Genomic DNA, 19,019 nt, shown 5'->3' on the forward strand with positions numbered 1-19,019 from the left:
GGAGCCTTTTTAGAGACAGTTCTTGGGTAATTTTTTCCACTGCTTACTCAGTTATTAGTTTATTCATTGTAGTTTGATAATTCACAGTTATTACAAAAATCACTTATTTAATTGTGGTTTTAAAATTTGTTTTCGTCAAAGCTTGCATGATTTATTATGTGAAGATTATTTATGTCTTGCAATTTATTACATTTCTGTGTCCTGCGGTAACTCACTTCTGACTTCATACTTTCTTGATTATCTTTGCTAGACTCTTACCTGTGTATTAAAGAAAGTCTTGGATTTGTTTATTACGGTTGTTTTTCTCCTTTCAAATTCTCCTATTTATTCTTTTATCCTTTTTGCTTTCTACTTGTTTTCCTTATGACAGATTTTTCCACTTTCAGAAATTTTTGCTCAACTTATTGCTCACTGAGTCAAAACTCTTGGCTACATTTCAGAATTACTTGGGAGAGCTTTAAGAAAAAATACGAACGCCTCTCTTACCTGATGTGATGTGGGTGGCGAGTGAGCCGGCAGGAAAGACTTCTTGAGACGTTTTATGTGCAAAAAGGTGTTTTTATGAAAGCCCCGGGACAGGACCCTTAGTCCGGAAGATCTGCACTGGGATAGGGAGGAACAATTGATTATATACTTTTTTAAGTGGGGAGGGGCAGAGATAAAGGAAGTTTCCCAAAGGCTTTTCATACGTATGGAAGACTTAACCGCATCCTGGAGGTCTGGCTATTGTTAAGTTAAGGTTGCTTTTTGCCTCTAGCAAAGCATTAACATCAAGGCCTGGGTGAGTTCCTTGAGGAATGTTGCTCTGCCCGTATTTGTCCGCAGGCTGCAAATTGTAAAGAAATTTAATTTTATCTACCTTTCTTTTGCCTTTGTTCTCATCATTACCTGCCCCCATGATTCTTTTAAAAAAATTTTTTTTTCTTTTTAATGCTTATGCATTTGGGGAGGGGGGGAGGGGCAGAGAGAGAGGGAGACACAGAATCTGAAGCAGGCTTTAGGCTCCGAGCTGTCAGCGCAGAGCCCAAGGCAGGGCTGGAACTCACGAACTGGGAGATCATGACCTGAGCTGAAGTAGGACATTTAACAGACTGAGCCACCCAGGAACCCCTTTTAAGTTTTTTTAAGCGTTTTTATTTATGTTTGAGAGACAGAGAGAAAGAGCACAAGCTGGGGAGAGGGAGGGACAGAGAGAGAAGGAGACAGAATGTGAAGCAGGCCCCAGGCTCTGAGCTGTCAGTGCAGAGCCTGAAGTCAGGCTCGAACTCATGAACTAGGGGATCATGACCTGAACTGAAGTCGGACGCCTGACTGAGCCACCCAAGTGCTCCCCCCACCCAACACCCCACGTGATCCTGATTCATTGGGCCTGGGCTTTGTTTTCTTCCTTTTCTTCTTCCTTTTTTCTCCTTTCTTTGTCTCTTTCATTCTTTCATTCTTCCTCCCTCCCTCCTTCTTTCCCTTTCTTTCTTTTCTTTCTCTCTTTCTCTTCCTCTCTTCCTCTTCCTTCCTTCCTTCCTTCCTTCCTTCCTTCCTTCCTTCCTTCCTTCTTTCCTTCAGCAGAGCCAAGCCTGAGGATAGCTGAGTTAGAACAATGAACCGAGTAAGCCCTCTTTAACTCTAAATTCTCTTAGGTAGTAATCTAAATCCAGTAATTCACCCAAGATTATCGCTTTACCAAAATTTTACAGGTTTGTACATCTTTAATTCTATACTCATGTTTTGTATTTTCAAGTTTACTTTTAATTACAATACAATAATTATTAGTGAGAATTTTTGTTTATAGTTACATAATATTTCTAGTTGTATTGCTTTGTGATTAATGACTGGAACTTGTATAATTTATGTGTTTTCAATTTATTAGAATTTTTTGTGAATTAGCCTGTGTAGGGGAGGAAAAATAATTTTCCCTTTACCCTTGTAGGTGCTTGGCTAAGATGCCCCTATGATGAAAGACAGATTAACAAGAGAAATACAAGCAGAAGTTTAATAACCTGTATACCTCCTGTATACATGGGAGAGACCCAAGAAAACTTGAGGAACTCCCACAAATGGCCAAAGCCATCACCTTAAATACTATCTCCAGCTAAAGACAAAAGAGGTTATTGGGAGTGGGGGAGCCACTTATGGGGGGGTGGGGGACTAGGAAAAGCATAGTAAACAAGGGTAGGGTTGTTATGCAGATTTAAGTCACTGCCTTCTCCATTGATAAGAGTTTCTAGAGGTATTTGGTCATCCCTCCTCTTCTTGGTACAGTGAGGGAGACACCCTTGGAAATGGAGATTTCCCTTATACATGTAAATGGCTCGTACAAAAGGGTGACTTTTGAGGCGCCGGGGTGGCTTCGTCTGTGAGTGTCCCACTCTCGATTTAGGTTCAGGTCATGATCTCTCTGTCTGTGGGTTTGAATCTTGCGTCGGGCTCCGGGCTGATGGTGCAGAGGCTGCTTGGGATTCTGTCTCACTCCCTCTCTCTCTGCCCCTCCCCCTCCCCTCTCTCTCTCTCAAAATAAATAAATAAAAACCTTAGGGGCACCTGAGTGGCTCAGATGGTTCAGCATCTCATTCTTGGTTTCGACTCAGGTCCTGATCTCACGGTTTTCTGGGTTCAAGCCCTGCATCGGGCTCTGTGCTGATAGCACAGACCCTGCGTGGGATTCTCTCTTTCCCCCTCTCTCTGCCCCTCCCCTACTTTGCTCTGTTTCTGTCTCTCTCAAAATAAACAAACTTTTATTTAAAAAAAAAAAACAAAAAAAACACCTTAGAAACAAAAACCAAAACGGTCACTTTTACTTGGATTTCAGAGCTTCTCCTAGGTCAGCTGTGTCTTAAAAAGAATCAGTTCGAGGTAACTCTTATGCCAAAGAAGAGTATTTTGGGATGTCACGTTCTGCTCCCCTTTGCGTGATAAATTTCTAGAACTATACAATTGTCACGAATAGGGGAGCCATCCTCTATATGCGATAGAAACTCTCCTATGGTTTATTTCCTTATTCTAGGACTCTATATTCATAAAAGAAATCACTGACTTAACAGCTTTTTCAGGAAGGATCAACAACACCACGTTAAATGTACAGAAATTTGGGGGCGCCTGGGTGGCTCAGTCGGTTGAGCGTCCGACTTCAGCTCAGGTCATGATCTCTCTCTCCGTGAGTTCGAGCCTCGCGTCGGGCTCAGTGCTGACAGCTCAGAGCCTGGAGCCCGCTTCAGATTCTGTGTCTTCCCCTCTCTGCCCCTCCCCTGCTCATGCTCTGTCTCTCTCTGTCTCAAAAGTAAATAAAAACATTTAAAAAAATCTAAATGCACAGAAATTTGTATTGTCTACCCACTTGTAATTGTATGCATTGATCCTTAGTGGTCACAGATACCTTCTTCTTTAGTACAATTTGAGTCTGAGCCTTTCTCATCAAATGGAACCTAAACATTTAAAACTTACATTAGTGATGCTGATCTCTTTATAGAATGTTGATCCTCATTGAATATTACTGGATTTTCATGTCTTTCCCGACAGCATCTCTAGAAAATGCAGCTGTAAATTTTGGACACTTAGCTATTTAGTTTCTGAGAAATACAGACTTGATGACTCATGCGTCGGTCGCACCACCCTCATCGTCTTTAAACAATTCGCAGATTTATTCAGGGAGCTTTTGCTTTTGCTTTTGTCTCAGGATTGCATTGCCTAGCCCATGATGGACAGTCTTCTGCACACAATTATTTCATGTGTCAGACAGTAATCATTTTGAAAACAATTTAAAGTGGAAATTAGGAATCCAAATCGATGTTAAAATCCAGCTCTTCGGGACACGCATGCAAAGTAAATAGCTCAACTGACATGAAAATAGGATTAACTCCTTCCCCACAAGGCTACATTCACACCTTCCATCAAACTGACGGCTTCCAGTTTCTTTTGCCTTTATAATTGTAAGACGATGCTAATTTCAGGAATACTAACCAATTAAAAATGTTCCTTTATAATGAAGAAATCCCACGCTCTCTATTATTTAAAGCTAATTGATTTCAGATTTTATATCCTGTAGGCTAGCCTCAAATGTTCAAATTGCCTCGGGGATCAGGCAGGTAACCTTGTATAACACAGTAGGGCTGGCAGAAGCCTGCTGCGGAGCTAAAGATCACATGTCCCTGCGGAATGATATTTACATCCCATTTTCAAGACAATTACAGCCATTTACCCATTTACATCCTCTAGGACCTTATTTATCTAATCTTTGTTGGACATCATCAGTTATGATGAAAGCTTGTATCATAATTACGTTTCCATAAATTGTTATTTCTGGCAGTTTTCATTTTAGGACATTCTCTTTGGATCCTCTGGTACCTCAGGTTCCTTTGTGATTAGGTCTTTTATCTTTGTGAGATCACTTTTGGTCTGTTTGGTGTCTCTTCCCTTGTATTCTACTTTGCTACAGGTGACATTTTTCTCTCTTCCTTTTCTGTCTTTCTGTCTCTACCACTCTGACTTGCTCCCTACCTTTTGTAGGGGAGGAAAATAGGACGGGTCTAGATTCTCAGCTGAGATCCCGCCGTAATAAAAAAGACGAACGGGAGGAAAACAAACAGAAGCTTAATAAAATGTATACGTGGGAGAGACCCAGGAAGACTGAGTAACTCCCCCAAATGTCCCAAGCCACCACCTTAAATACCACCTCCAGCTAAAAGATAAAAGGTGTTTGGGGTGGGGAGTCTGTTGGGAGGCTACCAGGAAAGGCGCTGTTAAAGTGAGGTTGTTATGCAGATTTAAGTTGTTGTCTTCTCCAGTGATAAGAAGTTCTAGAGATCTCTTTGGATGCCCTTACAAATGGAGATTTCCCTTATACAGGTACACGTCTTCCAGAAAGGTAACTTCTCTATTTCCAGAGGTACTCCTGTGTTTGCTGTGTGTAAAAACAAAAAACCAAAACCCCGCAAACCCAAACAACAACAACAACAACAAAGAAAACCACTCTAAAATAGTTCTTATACCAAAGAGGCATATTTTGGAGTGACGAATTCTACTGTCCTTCACTTGCATGCTGGAGTCTCAGAGGACCAGAACATGACCTATCAGTCTCTCCCTCTCCTATTGAAGCCCGGCCTAAAATACTATCTTTTCTTTTCTCTTCATTTGTATTTAGCATCCTTCATTCTCTTGTAATGTATTATTTGCCCGATATTCAATGATTACATAAATGACGTGTGGTCAACTGATCTGTGTCCCTTTGCTCAGTCACAAACTCCTACCGATAGCAGTCAATGCACAGAGGTAGGTGAGAGTGATGAATTTTATATCGCCATGCTTTCATACCCAACTACAAAGCCAAAAAAAAAAAAAAAAAGTTTCAGATTGAATCCTGAAGGGGCAGAAAACGTTGCCCTTCTTCCCCTCTAGGTTCTTTGGCTGGTCTAATTAAACTGCCATAAGACAGATGAACAGGAGAAACACAAATTTACTTACATACCTCTGGGAGCCCCACTAAGACACAGAGGCGGTCAGATAATTGAGACTGACCTTCTATCCAGAGCTAAGGAAAAGGGTGTAGGGGTCTGAGACTTCAAAGAGGAGGAAGCCATTTGATGGGAAGATGTGGAGAACGAATGTCTGGTCAGCGAATATTTACCATGCCATGCCAATACGTCTTCCTGATAGAAAAGTTCTCTCTGGTAATGGCTCCCTTCCTGGTACAGGGTCCCTATCTAACTTCTCGTAGGCAGGTAAGGGACAGGTAAAAAAATTCTCCCCGAGTCTGCTGGAACCCAGTTGTTTTCGGGTCCAAATACTCCACATATCCAAAGTGGTACCTTCTGGGGCGGCATATTCTGCCCCCTCTCCCTACCTTTACTGGAAGCTCAACGAAACTCCAGCTCTCTTGTCCTTCTGGGTCTTCTGACATCGTTTTCCCCCTTTCCTTTATTTTTTATTTTTTATTTTTATTGAGATGTAGTCCATATAACACAGAATTTACCATTTTAAGTTTCTTTTTGAGAGTGAGTGAGCACAAGTGGGGGAGGGGCAGAGAGCGAGAGAAGGAGACAGAATCTGAAGCAGGCTCCAGGCTCTGAGCTGTCAGCACAGAGCCCGATGTGGGGCTCCAACCCTTGAACTGGGAGATCATGACTTGAGCTGAAGTCGGATGCTTAACTGACAGAGCCACCCGGGCATGCCTAGAATTTACCGCTTTAGTATGTCAACCTCAATTCAGTGTCCAACATCTTTTTTTCTTTTAACTTTCTTTTTAATTTAAATTCCCGTTAGATAACATCCTGTGTAGTTTTGGCTTCAGGAGTAGAACCCAGTGATTCATCTCTTAAACATGATACCCAGTGGTCATCTCCAAAAATGCCCTCCTTGATTCCCATCACCCACTTAACCCATTCCCTCCACGCCCTCCAGCAACCCTCAGTTTGTTCTCTGTATTTAAATCTTTTATGGTTTGCCTCTCTGCTTTTATCTTATTTTTCCTTCCCTTCCCTCATGTTCATCTGTTGTGTTTCTTAAATCCTACATATGAGTGAAATCATAGGATATCTCTCTCTGACTTGTTTCACTTAGCATAATACTCTCCAGTTCCATCCATGTTGGTGCAAATGGCAAGATTTCATTCCTTTTCATTGCTGAGTAGTATTCTCTCTCTCTCCCTCCCCCTCTCTCCCTCCCCCTCTCTCCCTCCCCCTCTCTCCCTCCCCCTCTCTCCCTCCCCTTCTCTCCCTCCCCCTCTCTCCCTCCCTCTCTCAATCTCTCCCCTCCTCCCTCTCCCTCTCCCTCCCTCTCTCTCTCTCTCTCTCTGTATATATACATACATATATAATACATACATATATATTACATATATACATATATATGTATTATATATGTATGTAATATATATGTATGTATATATGTATGTATATACACAAACGCATATATATGTTACAATATATGTTACATACATATATATTACATATATACATATATGTATTATATATGTATGTAACATATATATGTAACATATATGTATGTATATATGTATATATACATATACGTATATGCATACAAACACACACCACTTCTTTCCCTGTTTTTCAGTCGATGGACATTTAGGCTCTTTCCATAATTTGGCTATAGTTGATAGCACTGCTATAAACATTGGGGTGTGTGTACCACTTTGAATCAGCATTTTTGTATCTTTTGGATAAATTCCTAGTAGTGCTATTGCTGGGTCATAGAGTAGTTCTATTTTTAATTTTTTTGAGGAACCTCCACACTGTTTTCCAGAGCGGCTGCACCAGCTTGCGTTGCCACCAACAATGGAAAAGAGATCCACGTTCTCTGCATCCTCGCCAACATCTGTCGTTGCCTGAGTTGTTCGTGTTAGCCATTCTGACAGGTGTGGGGTGGTATCTCAGTGTGGTTTTGATTTGTATTTCCCTGATGAGGAGTGATGAGCATCTTTTCATGTGTCTGTTGGCCATCTGGATGTGTCTTCTTTGGCAAAGTGTCTGTTCATGTCTTATTTCTTTGCTGCATTTCTTGTTTTTTTAGGTGTTGAGTTTGGTAAGTTCTTCATAGATTTCGGATACTAACCCTTTATCTGATATGTCATTTGCAAATAGCTTCTCCCATTGTGTTGATCTATAGATCTGTTTTTGTGCCAATACCACACTGTCTTGATGATTACAGCTTTTTGTTGTCTGATTGCTGAGGCTAGGACTTGCCGTACTATGTTGAACAGCGGTGAGAGTGGACATCCCTGTCATGTTCCTGACGTCATGGGAAAGCCCTCGGTTTTTCCCCATTGAGGATGATAGTAGCTGTGATGATAGTAGCCCCATGACCTGTGGGCCTTTTATACATGGCTTGTACGATGTTAATATATGTTCCTTCTATCCCGACTGTCTTGAGGGTTTTTATTAAGAAAGGATGCTGTATTTTGTCAAATGCTTTTCTTGCACCGATTGACAGGATCATATGGTTCTATCCTTTCTTCTATTAATGTGATGTATCACGTTGATTGATGTGCGGATATTGAACCAGCCCTGCAGCCCAGGAATGAATCCCACTTGATCACGATGAATAATTATTTTAATATACTATTGAATTCAATTTGCTAGTATCTTGTTGAGAACTTCTGCACCCATGTTCGTCGGAGATATTGGCCTGGAATTTTTCTTTATACTGGAGTCTTTATCTGGTTTTGGACTCAAGGTAATGCTGGCTTCATAGAATTGAGTTTGGAAGCTTTCCTTCCATTTCTATTCTTTGGAACAGTTTGAGAAGAATAGTTATTAACTCTTCATTAAATTGTCTGGTAGACTTCCCCTGGGAAGCCATCTGGCCCAGGACTCTTATTTTTGGGGAGATTTTTGATAACTGATTCAATTTCTTTCCTGGTTATGGGCCTGTTCAAATTTTCTATTTCTTCCCATTTGAGTGATGGTAGTGTGTGACAGTCTAGGGATTTGTCCATTTCTTCCAGATTGTCCACTTTGTTAGCATATCATTTTTCATAGGATTCTCTTATAATTGTTTGTATTTCTGTGGTATTGGTTGTGATCTCTCTTCCTTTGTTCGGGATTTTGTCTATTTGGGCCCTTTCTCTTTTCTTTTTGATAAATCTGGCTAGGGGCTTATCAATTTTGTTTATTCTTTCAAAACACCAGCTCTTAGTTTCATTGATCTGTTCTGCTGTTTTTAATTTTTTCAATGTTTGTTTATTTTTGAGAAAGAGAGAGAGCATGAGCTGGGGAGGGGCAGAGAGAGAGGGAGACACAGAATCTGAAGCAGGATCCAGGCTCGGAGCTGTCAGCACAGAGCCCGACAAGGGGCTCATACCTACGAACAGTGAGATCATGACCTGAGCCGAAGTCAAATGCCTAATCGACTGAGCCACCCAAGTGCTCCTTCACTGATCTGTTTTACTGTATTTTTGGATTCTGTATCATTTATTTCTGTTCCAATCTTTATTATTTCCCTTTTTCTGCTGGCTTTGGGCTTTATTTGCTGTTCCTTTTCTAGCTCCTTTAGGTGCAAGTTTGTGTTGTGTATTTGGGACCTTTCTTGCTTCTTGAGATAGGCCTGAATTGCAATGTATTTTCCTCTCAGGACTGCCTTTGCTACATCCCAAAGGGTATGGACTGTCGTGTTTTTATTTTCATTTGTTTCCTTGTATTTTTAAAATTTCTTCTTTAATTTCCTCGTTAACCCATTCATTCTGTAGTAGGATGTTCTGTAACCTCCATGTATTTGAGGGCTCTCCAAATTTTTTCTTGTGGTTGACTTCAAGTTGTGTTGTGATCTGAAAATATGCATGGTATGATCTCTGTCTTTTTGTACCTGTTGAGGGCTGTTTTGTGATACAATGTGTGGTCTATTCTGGAGAATGTTCCATGTGCACTCAAGAAGAATGTGCGTTCTGCTGCTTTAGGATGAAATGTTCTGAATATATCTGTTAAGTCCATCTGGTCCAATGTGTCATTCAGAGCCGTTGTTTCCTTGTTGATTTTCTGCTTAGATGATGTGTCCATTGCTCTAAGTGGAGTATTACAGTCTCCTACAATTATGGTATTATTATCAATAACTTTGCTTATGTTTGTGATTGATTTATCTATTTGGGTGTTTTAAGTTGAGGGCATAAATGTTTACAATTGTTAGTTCTTGATGGATGGACCCCTTAATTATGATATAATGCCCTTTTGCATTTCTTGTTAGAGTCTTTGTGTTAAAGTCTCGTTTGTCTGATATAAGTATGGCTACTCCAGCTTTCTTTTGCTGTCCATTATTATGATAGATGGTTCTCTGTCCCCTCACTTTCAATCTGCAGGTGTCCTCAGATCTAAAATGGGTCTCTTATAGCAACATATAGATGGATCTTATTTTTTTTTAATTCATTTTGATAACCTATGTCTTTTGAGTGGGGCATTTAGTCCATTTACATTCAGAGTGATTATGAAAGATTTGAATTTAGTGCCATTGTGCTATCTGTAGATTTCTTGTTTGTGTTGATGTTCTCTGGTCCTTTGTAGTCTTTGCTGCCTTCCACTGAGAAAGACCCCTTAGAATTTCTTACGGGGCTGGTTTAGTGGTCATTATTAACTCCTTTAGTTTTTGTTTGGGAAGACCTTTCTCTTTTATTCTGAATGACGGCCTTGCTGGATAAAGGATTCGTGGCTGCGTATTTTTCCTATTCAGCACATTGAATATTTCCTCCTACTCCCTTCTAGCCTGCCAAGTTCCACGGGACAGGTCTGCTACTAACTTTATGTGTCCACCCTTGTAGGTTAAGGACCTTTTGTCTCTAACTCCTTTCAGAATTCTCTCTTTATCTTTGTATTTTGCCAGTTTCACTATAATGTGTCATCATGTTGATCTGTTTTTGCGGATTTTGACAGGAGTTATCTGTGCTCTTTGGACTTAGATGCCTGTTTTTTCCTTCCCCAGATTAGGGAAGTTCTCAGCTGTAATTTGTCCACATAAACCTTCTGCCCTTTTTCTCGCTCTTCTTCTGGGACTCCTAGGATACAGATAGTGTTTTGTTTCATGGAATCACTTAGTTCTCTAATTCTCCCCTTGTGATCTAATAATTTCCTTTCCCTCTTTTTTTCAGCTTCATTATTTTCCATGATTTTATCTTCTGTTTCACCTATTCCCTGCTTCTTCCATCCTAACTGTCACTGTATCTAGTTTATTTTGCCTCTAAGTTATAGTATTTTTTAATTCATCGTGACTAGTTCTTAGGTCTTTGACCTCTGCAGCAAGGGTTTCTCTGGTGTCTTCTTTGCTTTTTTCAGGCCCAGCTATTAGTCTTATGACTGTTATTCCAAATTCTTATTCAGGTATATTGTTTATATCTGTTTTCAACAATTCTCTGGCTGTGATTTCTTCTTGACCTTTCTTTTGGGGAGAATTCCCGTCTTGTTGTTTTGGCTAAGTTTTCGTCTTTTGCATGTTGTAAAGGCTCATTATGTGTCCTGCACCTGTGAGTACCACTGTATTAAAAAGGGGTCCTGCACAGTCCACGGTCTGGGACTCCAGGAAGTGTTTATGTTGTGTGCGTTCTGTTGTTGCGTTTTTGGCTGCTCTTTCCCACTGTTCGGATCCTCTGCAGACCTCCTCCTTGCTCGTAGTGGTGGTGGTTGGACCTTTAACTAGGTGTGCTTTGATTTGTTTGTTGAAGTAACCCTGGAATAGAAAAAAAAGAAAAAAAAAAAGGTATGTGTGTATGGAGCCTGATCGCATAAAAAGAGAAAAAAGAAAGAGGAGGAAAGAAAACAAAAGAGAATCAAATAACTATAGGGCTAATTCCAGAGAAAGAGAAAGAGAAATAAAGAAGAAAGAGAAAACATGGAGACAGAATAGGATAAAAAAATATATATATGTATGTATATAATGAGAATTGACAAAGACCAAATCAGAAACTATGAGCCTGGTTTCGAAAGAAAAAAAAAGAGGGAAGAAAGAAAAAGAACGAGTCATCTGTTGGTTCTTGGGGGGTGGTGGCTGTGCTGGTCTGGAGGAGAGGTCGGCTGTGTTGGGTCAGTCAGTGTCACTCCAGTAAATAAGCAGTTACCAGGCCCGGAAGGGCTGGGTTTGGTGTAAGCCTGTCCCACCTCCACCGGGGGGCGCTGTGCTGCTTCCTGAAGTCCCACTGTGTTGGTGTTGCGGGGAAAAATGGCGTCACCCCAGTCTCTTCTCCCCGGACTGGGTGTCTCACACCATGGTATTCAGGTAGCCGTCACAAAATAGGGAGGGCAGCCAGCAGGCACCGTGTCACAGTTCTCCTGTGCCTTCCATTTGGCTCTCGGCTGGGTTTCAGAACCCCTGAGATACGGGACCCCTTTCTGGGGTTTATTTTTGAGAGGGAGAGTGTGTGCGTGCAGGGGTAAGGGAGGGGCAGAGAGAGGGGGACAGAGGATCTGAAGCAGGCTCTGTGTTGACAGCAGAGAGCCTGATGCAGGGCTTGAACCCATGAACCGCGAGATCATGACCTGAGCTGAAGTTGGGTGCTTAGCTGACTGAGCCACCCACACGCCCTAACCATTAGCCCATTTAAAGGGTGCAATTTAGTGCCATCTAGTATATTTACAGTGTTGCATAACCATCACTTCTAATTCCAAGACATTTGCATCACGCCAGAAGGAAACCCTATACCCATCCAACAGCATCTTACCAGAAATGTTCAATCAACACAAATATGACCGTATTCTAGAAGTGAGTTTAGCTAACCTTCCAACTGGAGGCAGGCCAGGTGAATTTTCCAGGAAAGCAGTTGAACATAGGACCATTCTGGAATGAAGCCAAAGGTGCCATTTTGAAAGGTTGGAGATCTCCAGGTACACCAGATTTCTAGAACCTGTTCCAGTAAAGACAGTGCCTCGGCCATACTTGCAAAGGATCCATTCATTTTGAATAGAATCACTTAACTCACTACAGCTCCTCTCTAACATCCTTTACGGTAATGAACAAAGTGTCTTGTATTGATCAAAGATAAGCTACTGAGACATTTTGTCAGCCCCTTCTGAAGTGTGGGCTTCTGATAAAAATTTGCTAAACTCTCCCGGAACATATATTCCTAATTAGAGTAACTGACCACCTTTAGAAGGGTAGATTGCACCTAACAGACTCAGTCGTACATATCATATTGTCCATGTTGGATTACCACACTGTCACATCATATACACAATTAACTTGAGACCGGAGGGAATATTAAAATTGAGCTCTCAAGGAGCACGTGTCCCAGGGCAAGCTTGAAATGGTAGCCTGAATCTCCTGGCCCCTCAGTTGTCCTCAGTGACCACGTCTTCCTCCGTGTGTGATCAGGTTGCCACGTTGAGAGTGATTCCAAGGGTCGAACATACGTATTGTTCGTACAACATGGCACCTGAGCCTAATAAGGAAGGTATTTCAATGGGCCTTCAGCTGAAGAGGCAGTCATTTGTCTGCTTCATCATGGAAGAAAAATGGGCTGTGTTATACTTACCGAGAGGCCCAGTGTTCCAGAATGGTTAAGGAATTTTCAAGAGCATTTTTGACGATCTCTGATTTTTACAGTAAGTACTATAGAATCCACCTCTCCCACCTGAGTCCCTCTCCAGCACTCCCCTCCCCGCGTTGTAGCAGGATGCTCGCACAGAAAGTCGTGACACTGAGGCTTTTCTTTCCAGGAAGCAATTTTGATCTTGCCGGCATGGGCTCAGAGGGTTTGTGCCTGAAAGACTGAGCCCCGAATGCCGCGTGGTGTAGCATTTTATGCGTTTTCTACTTCTTTGTCTCCATATATGGGTAGCATATAGACATACAGTCTGATTGGCGGGGGCGGGGGGGAGGGTCTCACGTTACAGGGTCATGAGGGATGTCATGTACAGACATACAGAGCCGTGAGGAATGTCACGTACGCACATAGCCAGGTTGCCTTCCCTTATCTTGAGGTCTTTTCTCACCACATTCCTTAGGGAGGGGACCCCCGCACCAACACATACACAGTGTAAGATGAGACTGGTTGGCATTGAGCTAGGCTCTTTGAAGTTCCTGGAGAAGTTTGAGGTGGGATCTCCGGTGCGCTGTAAGAATTTCACATCTTCCTATTGAAAGAATATTCAGAAAAAATATTAGTTTGTCTACATAGTATTCCCCCCAGCCTTGCCCGTAGGGTACATGTTCCAAGACCCCCAGTGGATGCCTGAAACCACAGGTAGCACTCAACCATATGTAGTGGGTTTTTTTTTTTTTTCCGTATACACACGTGACATACCTATGATAAAGTTTAATTTGTAAATTAAGCACCGTAAGAGATTAACAACAATAAGTAATAATAGAACAATTTTAACAATATACTGTAATAAGTTACACGAACGCGGGCTCTCAAAATACCTCATCGTGCTGTACTCGCCCTTCTTACGATGATGCGAGACGGTAAGACACGCGTGATGAGATGAAGTAAGGTGGGCGATGTAGGCATTGGGATGCAGTCGTGGGCTCCCGTCGACCTGAGCACAGGGCGGAAGGAGGATCATCTACCTCTGGACCCAACTGACCACGGGCCACTGAAACTGCAGAAAGCGAAGCCATGGATACGATGTGGGGGGTGTGGCGGGGGGGGACTACTGTAACTTACATATAGAATCCCACTGCGAAACCCGACAGATAGTACTTCAGCTTAGAGCAGAGCTGAATGATGGATTTGTTGCTTGGGTATCGTTTCCTTATCCTAACCAGACAGTGATGAAAATACAGTCTTTGTATATGGTAACCTAGATTGCATATCTGTTCGCAGAGCTGATGTGTGGAATGTCTTGGTGAAACTCTCCACTTTTCGCTTTACATCAACAGCAAGTATGTAAGCAGTAGCCGTATTGACTCTCAGTTTTGATGAAAATTTTCTTGCCATTTCTTAGCTTCTAATTATGATCCCAACAGGTATTATCTTTTGATGCCTATTTAGAAGATGAATTGCCTGATAAAACTCAAGAAAAGTATAGAATAAGACGCCATAAAATCCTCTTCTACCTCGAAGATGACACAATTCAAGTAAATGAACCAGAGTTGAAAAATAGCGGACTGCCTCAAGGTACCTATTGAAAGCAGAGTTATGGTTCTCTGACTTGTAACTCCCACCTTTATATACTGCCCTTCTCTAGGTTTTTATATATTTTTTTTAATCTTTATTCACTTTTGAGAGACAGAGAGAGACAGAGCATGAGTGGGGGAGGGGCAGAGAGACGGGAGGGGGGGACAGAGACTCCGAAGCAGGCCCCAGGCTCCGAGCTGTCTGCACAGAGCCCGACGTGGGGCCCGAACCCACGAACCGCGAGATCGTGACCTGAGCCGAAGTCGGACGCTCGACCGCCTGAGCCACCCAGGTGCCCCACCCCCGTCTCTGGCTTTTTAAAAGGCGCCATATACTGCTTCGGTGTCTGACTTGTTGGTGACTGCGAATATGAACATGCCACTGGCCTGCGGTTATTGATGGTGACTTACTGGCTTTCTACTCCGCCCCCTCCCACCCCCCACCTCAGCATGGGCCCTTTGTCTTGCTCTTATAAGCAAGACAAGTCTTGGTATATTAGTTTTCTTTCCCATGCTGCTCCAGTATGAGTAAACCCTCCTGTGTCTTCAGTCTCTTTACTATGATCATATTACTTCTTCACAACACTTTCAAGGAGAAGAGAGGAGACTCGTCCACTGTCGCTTCCAGATTTGTATTCTCTCTTCTTTCTTCCTTTCTCTTTCCTTTAAGTGCTTATCTCATCATTTATTTTGAGAGCGTGCAAGCACATGAGAGCAGGGGAGGGGCAGAGAGAGAGAGAGAGGTGGAGAGTGTCCCGAGTAGGCTCGGCATAGTCAGAGTGGATCCCGATGTGGAGCTTGAACTCCTGAGCCCTGAGATCATGACCTGAGCTGAAATCAAGAGTCAGATGCTTAACCGACTGCGCCCCGCACCCCCCCCCCCACCAGGCACCTCTCTCTCTTCTTTCTTGAATTCACAGCCATTTGCTTTAACCACCCTCTCTTCCTCCTCATCCCTGTTAACTACATACTCTGATGGCTCTTCCGCAGAGGGTCGCTGTTCCTTCACCCCTCCCCTCCCCCATGTACCAGTCCTCTTTATCCATACTCCATCTCAGCCAGTTAACTCTGTGATGTGGCCACCAGAGGAGTTAATCCTAAACTGCATTATTAAGAGTAGGGTGGAGATCAAGGGAGGTGACTGATTTCTTCTTGTGCTAGGAGTCCTTCACCTGGGACAGTGCTGAGATCTGGATGCCTTCAGGGGGCAGCAACCATGGTGGTAAAAGGCCTGAAAAGTTGTCATGTGTAAGGCAGAATAGTGAAAAGGGATATTTGTCTGTAAAGGGAAGATTCGGGTGTGCCTGGTGAATTCAGGAATCTGAAGGGCTGCCATGGGGAGGAAGGATGACCTAATTTTCTGTATCCTCAAGGATATGACCTGGGGGGGGGGGGTCAGAATTCAGGTCAGTAAGAATAATAATTTTCTGGCAGAGAGCTGCCAGAGATTGGGATGTTTCTGGAAGAACATGGGGGTCAGGGTCAGGTGTGGGGGTAGAGAGGGGTGTCACGTATTTGGTCCTTGGTATAGATAGGGGGCAGGTCAGGGGTTATTTTTCACTGATAGCTTAGTAGATGTATGGGAGGGGGTCGTGAGCTTAGTAGAGGTATGGGAGGGGGTCGTGTGTGTGTGTGTGTGTGTGTGTGTGTGTGTGTGGTGGTGTAGATGACCTTCCAAGACCACTTTGACCCCTCAGGAGCCATGATTCTTTGGTACAACCATCTGTTCTCCACGTAGCAGCCAGAGTGTCACGTGGGGGTATTACCTTGACGCGGCGCCGTCCTCCAAGAAGTGTGCGTGCGGGCTCTCCCAGAGGCCACGGAGCAAAAGCCTCATGGACCAAATTAAAATGCATCATCACGTGACGCGTGGAAACAATTCGAAATGCACAGTGAGACGCGAGGGGGAAAGAAAGGAGTTCAGTTCGCACATGTAGGACGAGGTACGGGTGGGTGGGAGGACCGCTCCGCCTGAATCCCGGGGTAGGCCGTGGTCCCGCCGTCTTTGCTGCGTCAGTCTTGACGACCAGAGTTGAAGTTCAAGCAAGGAGGACCACAGACAGAAGGGACCCTGGGCTCACAGCACACCTCTATCAGAGAGACCCAGGGAGAAGAGGGCCTGGCCACAGCTGTAGTCATGGGGTTTGTTTGTTTCTCGGCGAAAGGACACCTGGGGCCAGAATGGGTGTCACCAACGAATGAGTGACCAAATTGAGGCCTCATGAATATTGAGTGCTCATGAATATTTACTGACTCTTGTATATTTGTTGTGTCATGAATATTTAGAGCCTAGGTGCCTCATATATATTTAATACCTACAGAAAATGAATTATCTCTGGGTCCTTCCATCTCCTCCTTTCTGCGTTTGACACATAACATACCCTGCTTACCCTTATTTAACCCATCTTACGAATTTCTGCCTATGTTGAAGAGACTTTGTTCCTTACCAACTACTTATCTGGGCCCATTGCCTCCCCGTTGATATACCACGATGGGTACTATGGGGAGAAACAGAGAAATTTGGGGACCATGGGTCTCTGAGTATAAGGTCGTGACGAGGCAGTATGCAAAGGATTTCCTTCAGTGTTGATGAGATTGAGGTTTTCTTGGCACATAGCTCCATTGCGTCCGGATGATGAACTTGGGGCCAGTCAGCATTGCCAAGAAGTGTTTGTCGAATGCCTACTCTGTGCCGGGCACTGTGCTGGCTCTCCTGGAGCTAGCAGGTAAGCAGGTTGGAGAGGAAAGGGAGTGACTATAGCCCAAGAGTTTTGCAGTTGTTCAGGTTAGCAGGTGCTCAGTGTCTAAACCTGGACAATGACAGTAGGAAACAGAAAACACAGGAAAGACCTGAGAGACATTTGGTTGGCAGAGTTGATAGGCATTGACCAACAACTAAATATAGAAAGTGTGGAAGGGGAATATCTAATGACAGGTGCTTTGTCAAGTCCTTGATAAAGTACCTCCTTTATCACTATCTCATTTAATCCCCCAACCACCATCTAAAGTAGGTCATTGTCAGCTCTCCAAGAAAAAGAAACAGAAGGAATTTGCTTCATCTGAATCTTAACAGGTCGCCTCAGAGCTCACTCTGCGGTCGGTCGAAAAGATGGTGATATAGTAGTAAAACCCAGAAGCACGGAGCAGGGAGCAATGTTCGGGGTAGAGGTAGGGTATCCTTGTTCTGACCGTGAGGCCTTTGAACGTGGTTGGGACATCTGTATGGTGATGCCCGCCATGTTGGGATGTATTTTCAGGAAGAAAGTCAAGACTGGAGGTGTGGACTGGGAATCGGGGGTGCTCAGATCGTGAACAGAATCAGGCTTATTCTCCCATGTTGGAAGAGAGGCACTGTTGAGGTGGTGGAAAAAGGAAGAAGACTGGATTTAGTGTCTGCACTTTGTTTTACTAGTGGGGGGGAGAAAGGATTAATGTGAGGAGAGGATGTGAGTGGTCCTCGTTATTCTTTGCGCTCTGACACACTATCCACCCCGGGGTCTTTTGATTTCGAGAATTTGTGCCTTAACGGCAAGTCTTTTAGGAAATATGGAAATGCCTTGATGTTTTAAAAAAAGATTCTCTGACTTCTGAAGGAAACTTCTTTTAATGTTTGCTTCTGTATTTATTTAGGGGGAGAGAGAGCGGGAGCAGGAAAGGGGCAGAGAGAGAGAGAGAGAGAGAGAGAGAGAATCCCAAGCAGGCTTCCAGCTTTCAGTGCAGAGCCCAGAGTGGGGCTCGATCCCATGAACCTGTGAGATGATGGCCTGAGCTGAAATCAGGAGTCGGACGCTTAACCGACTTGAGCCACACAGGCGCTCCTACAGACTTTTATGGTTGGAAATATGACACTTTATGAAGGGACAAGAAGTCTTTAGACTCTTTAGGGTCGTTTTTAACCTATACAAGGCAGTTTTTAAAGATTGACAATAATGTATTAGAAAATGTTGGAAGAATTACTTCAGAACAGAAAGCAAATTCACAACTTTTATTAATTTTTTTTTAATTTTTTTATTTTTTTTAATTTTTTTTTTTTTAACGTTTATTTATTTTTGAGACAGAGAGAGACAGAGCATGAATGGGGGAGGGTCAGAGAGAGAGGGAGACACAGAATCTGAAACAGGCTCCAGGCTCTGAGCAGTCAGCACAGAGCCCGACGCGGGGCTCGAACTCACATACCGCGAGATCACGACCTGAGCTGAAGTCGGACGCTTAACCGACTGAGCCACCCAGGCGCCCCAAATTCACAACTTTTAAATTCTATGAACATCTGTTTTACCTGTGTGTTTGTAAGCGATGGTATTGCCTTAGTCAAAAAATATTTTCTTATATTTTTATACTAATATTTATGTTTATAAACACTTATTATATTTATAGTCACTTGAATGCTTTACTCCAACATTCTCTAACTAAGCTTTTTGCCTGTTTTTGATTACCTTCCCCACGTGACATCAAATTTATACAAATGATAGACTGGGGATCACAGG

At 43.0% G+C, this 19,019-nt stretch overlaps 1 protein-coding gene across 2 annotated transcripts in view; it reads left to right on the top strand.

The window, feature by feature from the left end:
- Positions 1-19,019, top strand: part of EFHC2 (EF-hand domain containing 2) — a 183,274-nt gene that overhangs the window by 46,394 nt on the left and 117,861 nt on the right. Inside the window, exon 3 of one of the 2 annotated variants that reach the window (XM_053891684.1) lies at positions 14,386-14,536. The exons of the other annotated variant lie outside the window; for it this stretch is intronic. Coding sequence (XP_053747659.1) covers positions 14,386-14,536 — 151 coding nt within the window. The remainder of the gene's footprint in view (positions 1-14,385; positions 14,537-19,019) is intronic. 2 annotated transcript variants of the gene reach the window in all.

The sequence above is a fragment of the Panthera pardus genome, unplaced genomic scaffold (genome assembly GCF_024362965.1).
Source record: "Panthera pardus isolate Hobbes unplaced genomic scaffold, ASM2436296v1 HiC_scaffold_27, whole genome shotgun sequence".
NCBI lineage: Eukaryota > Metazoa > Chordata > Mammalia > Carnivora > Felidae > Panthera > Panthera pardus.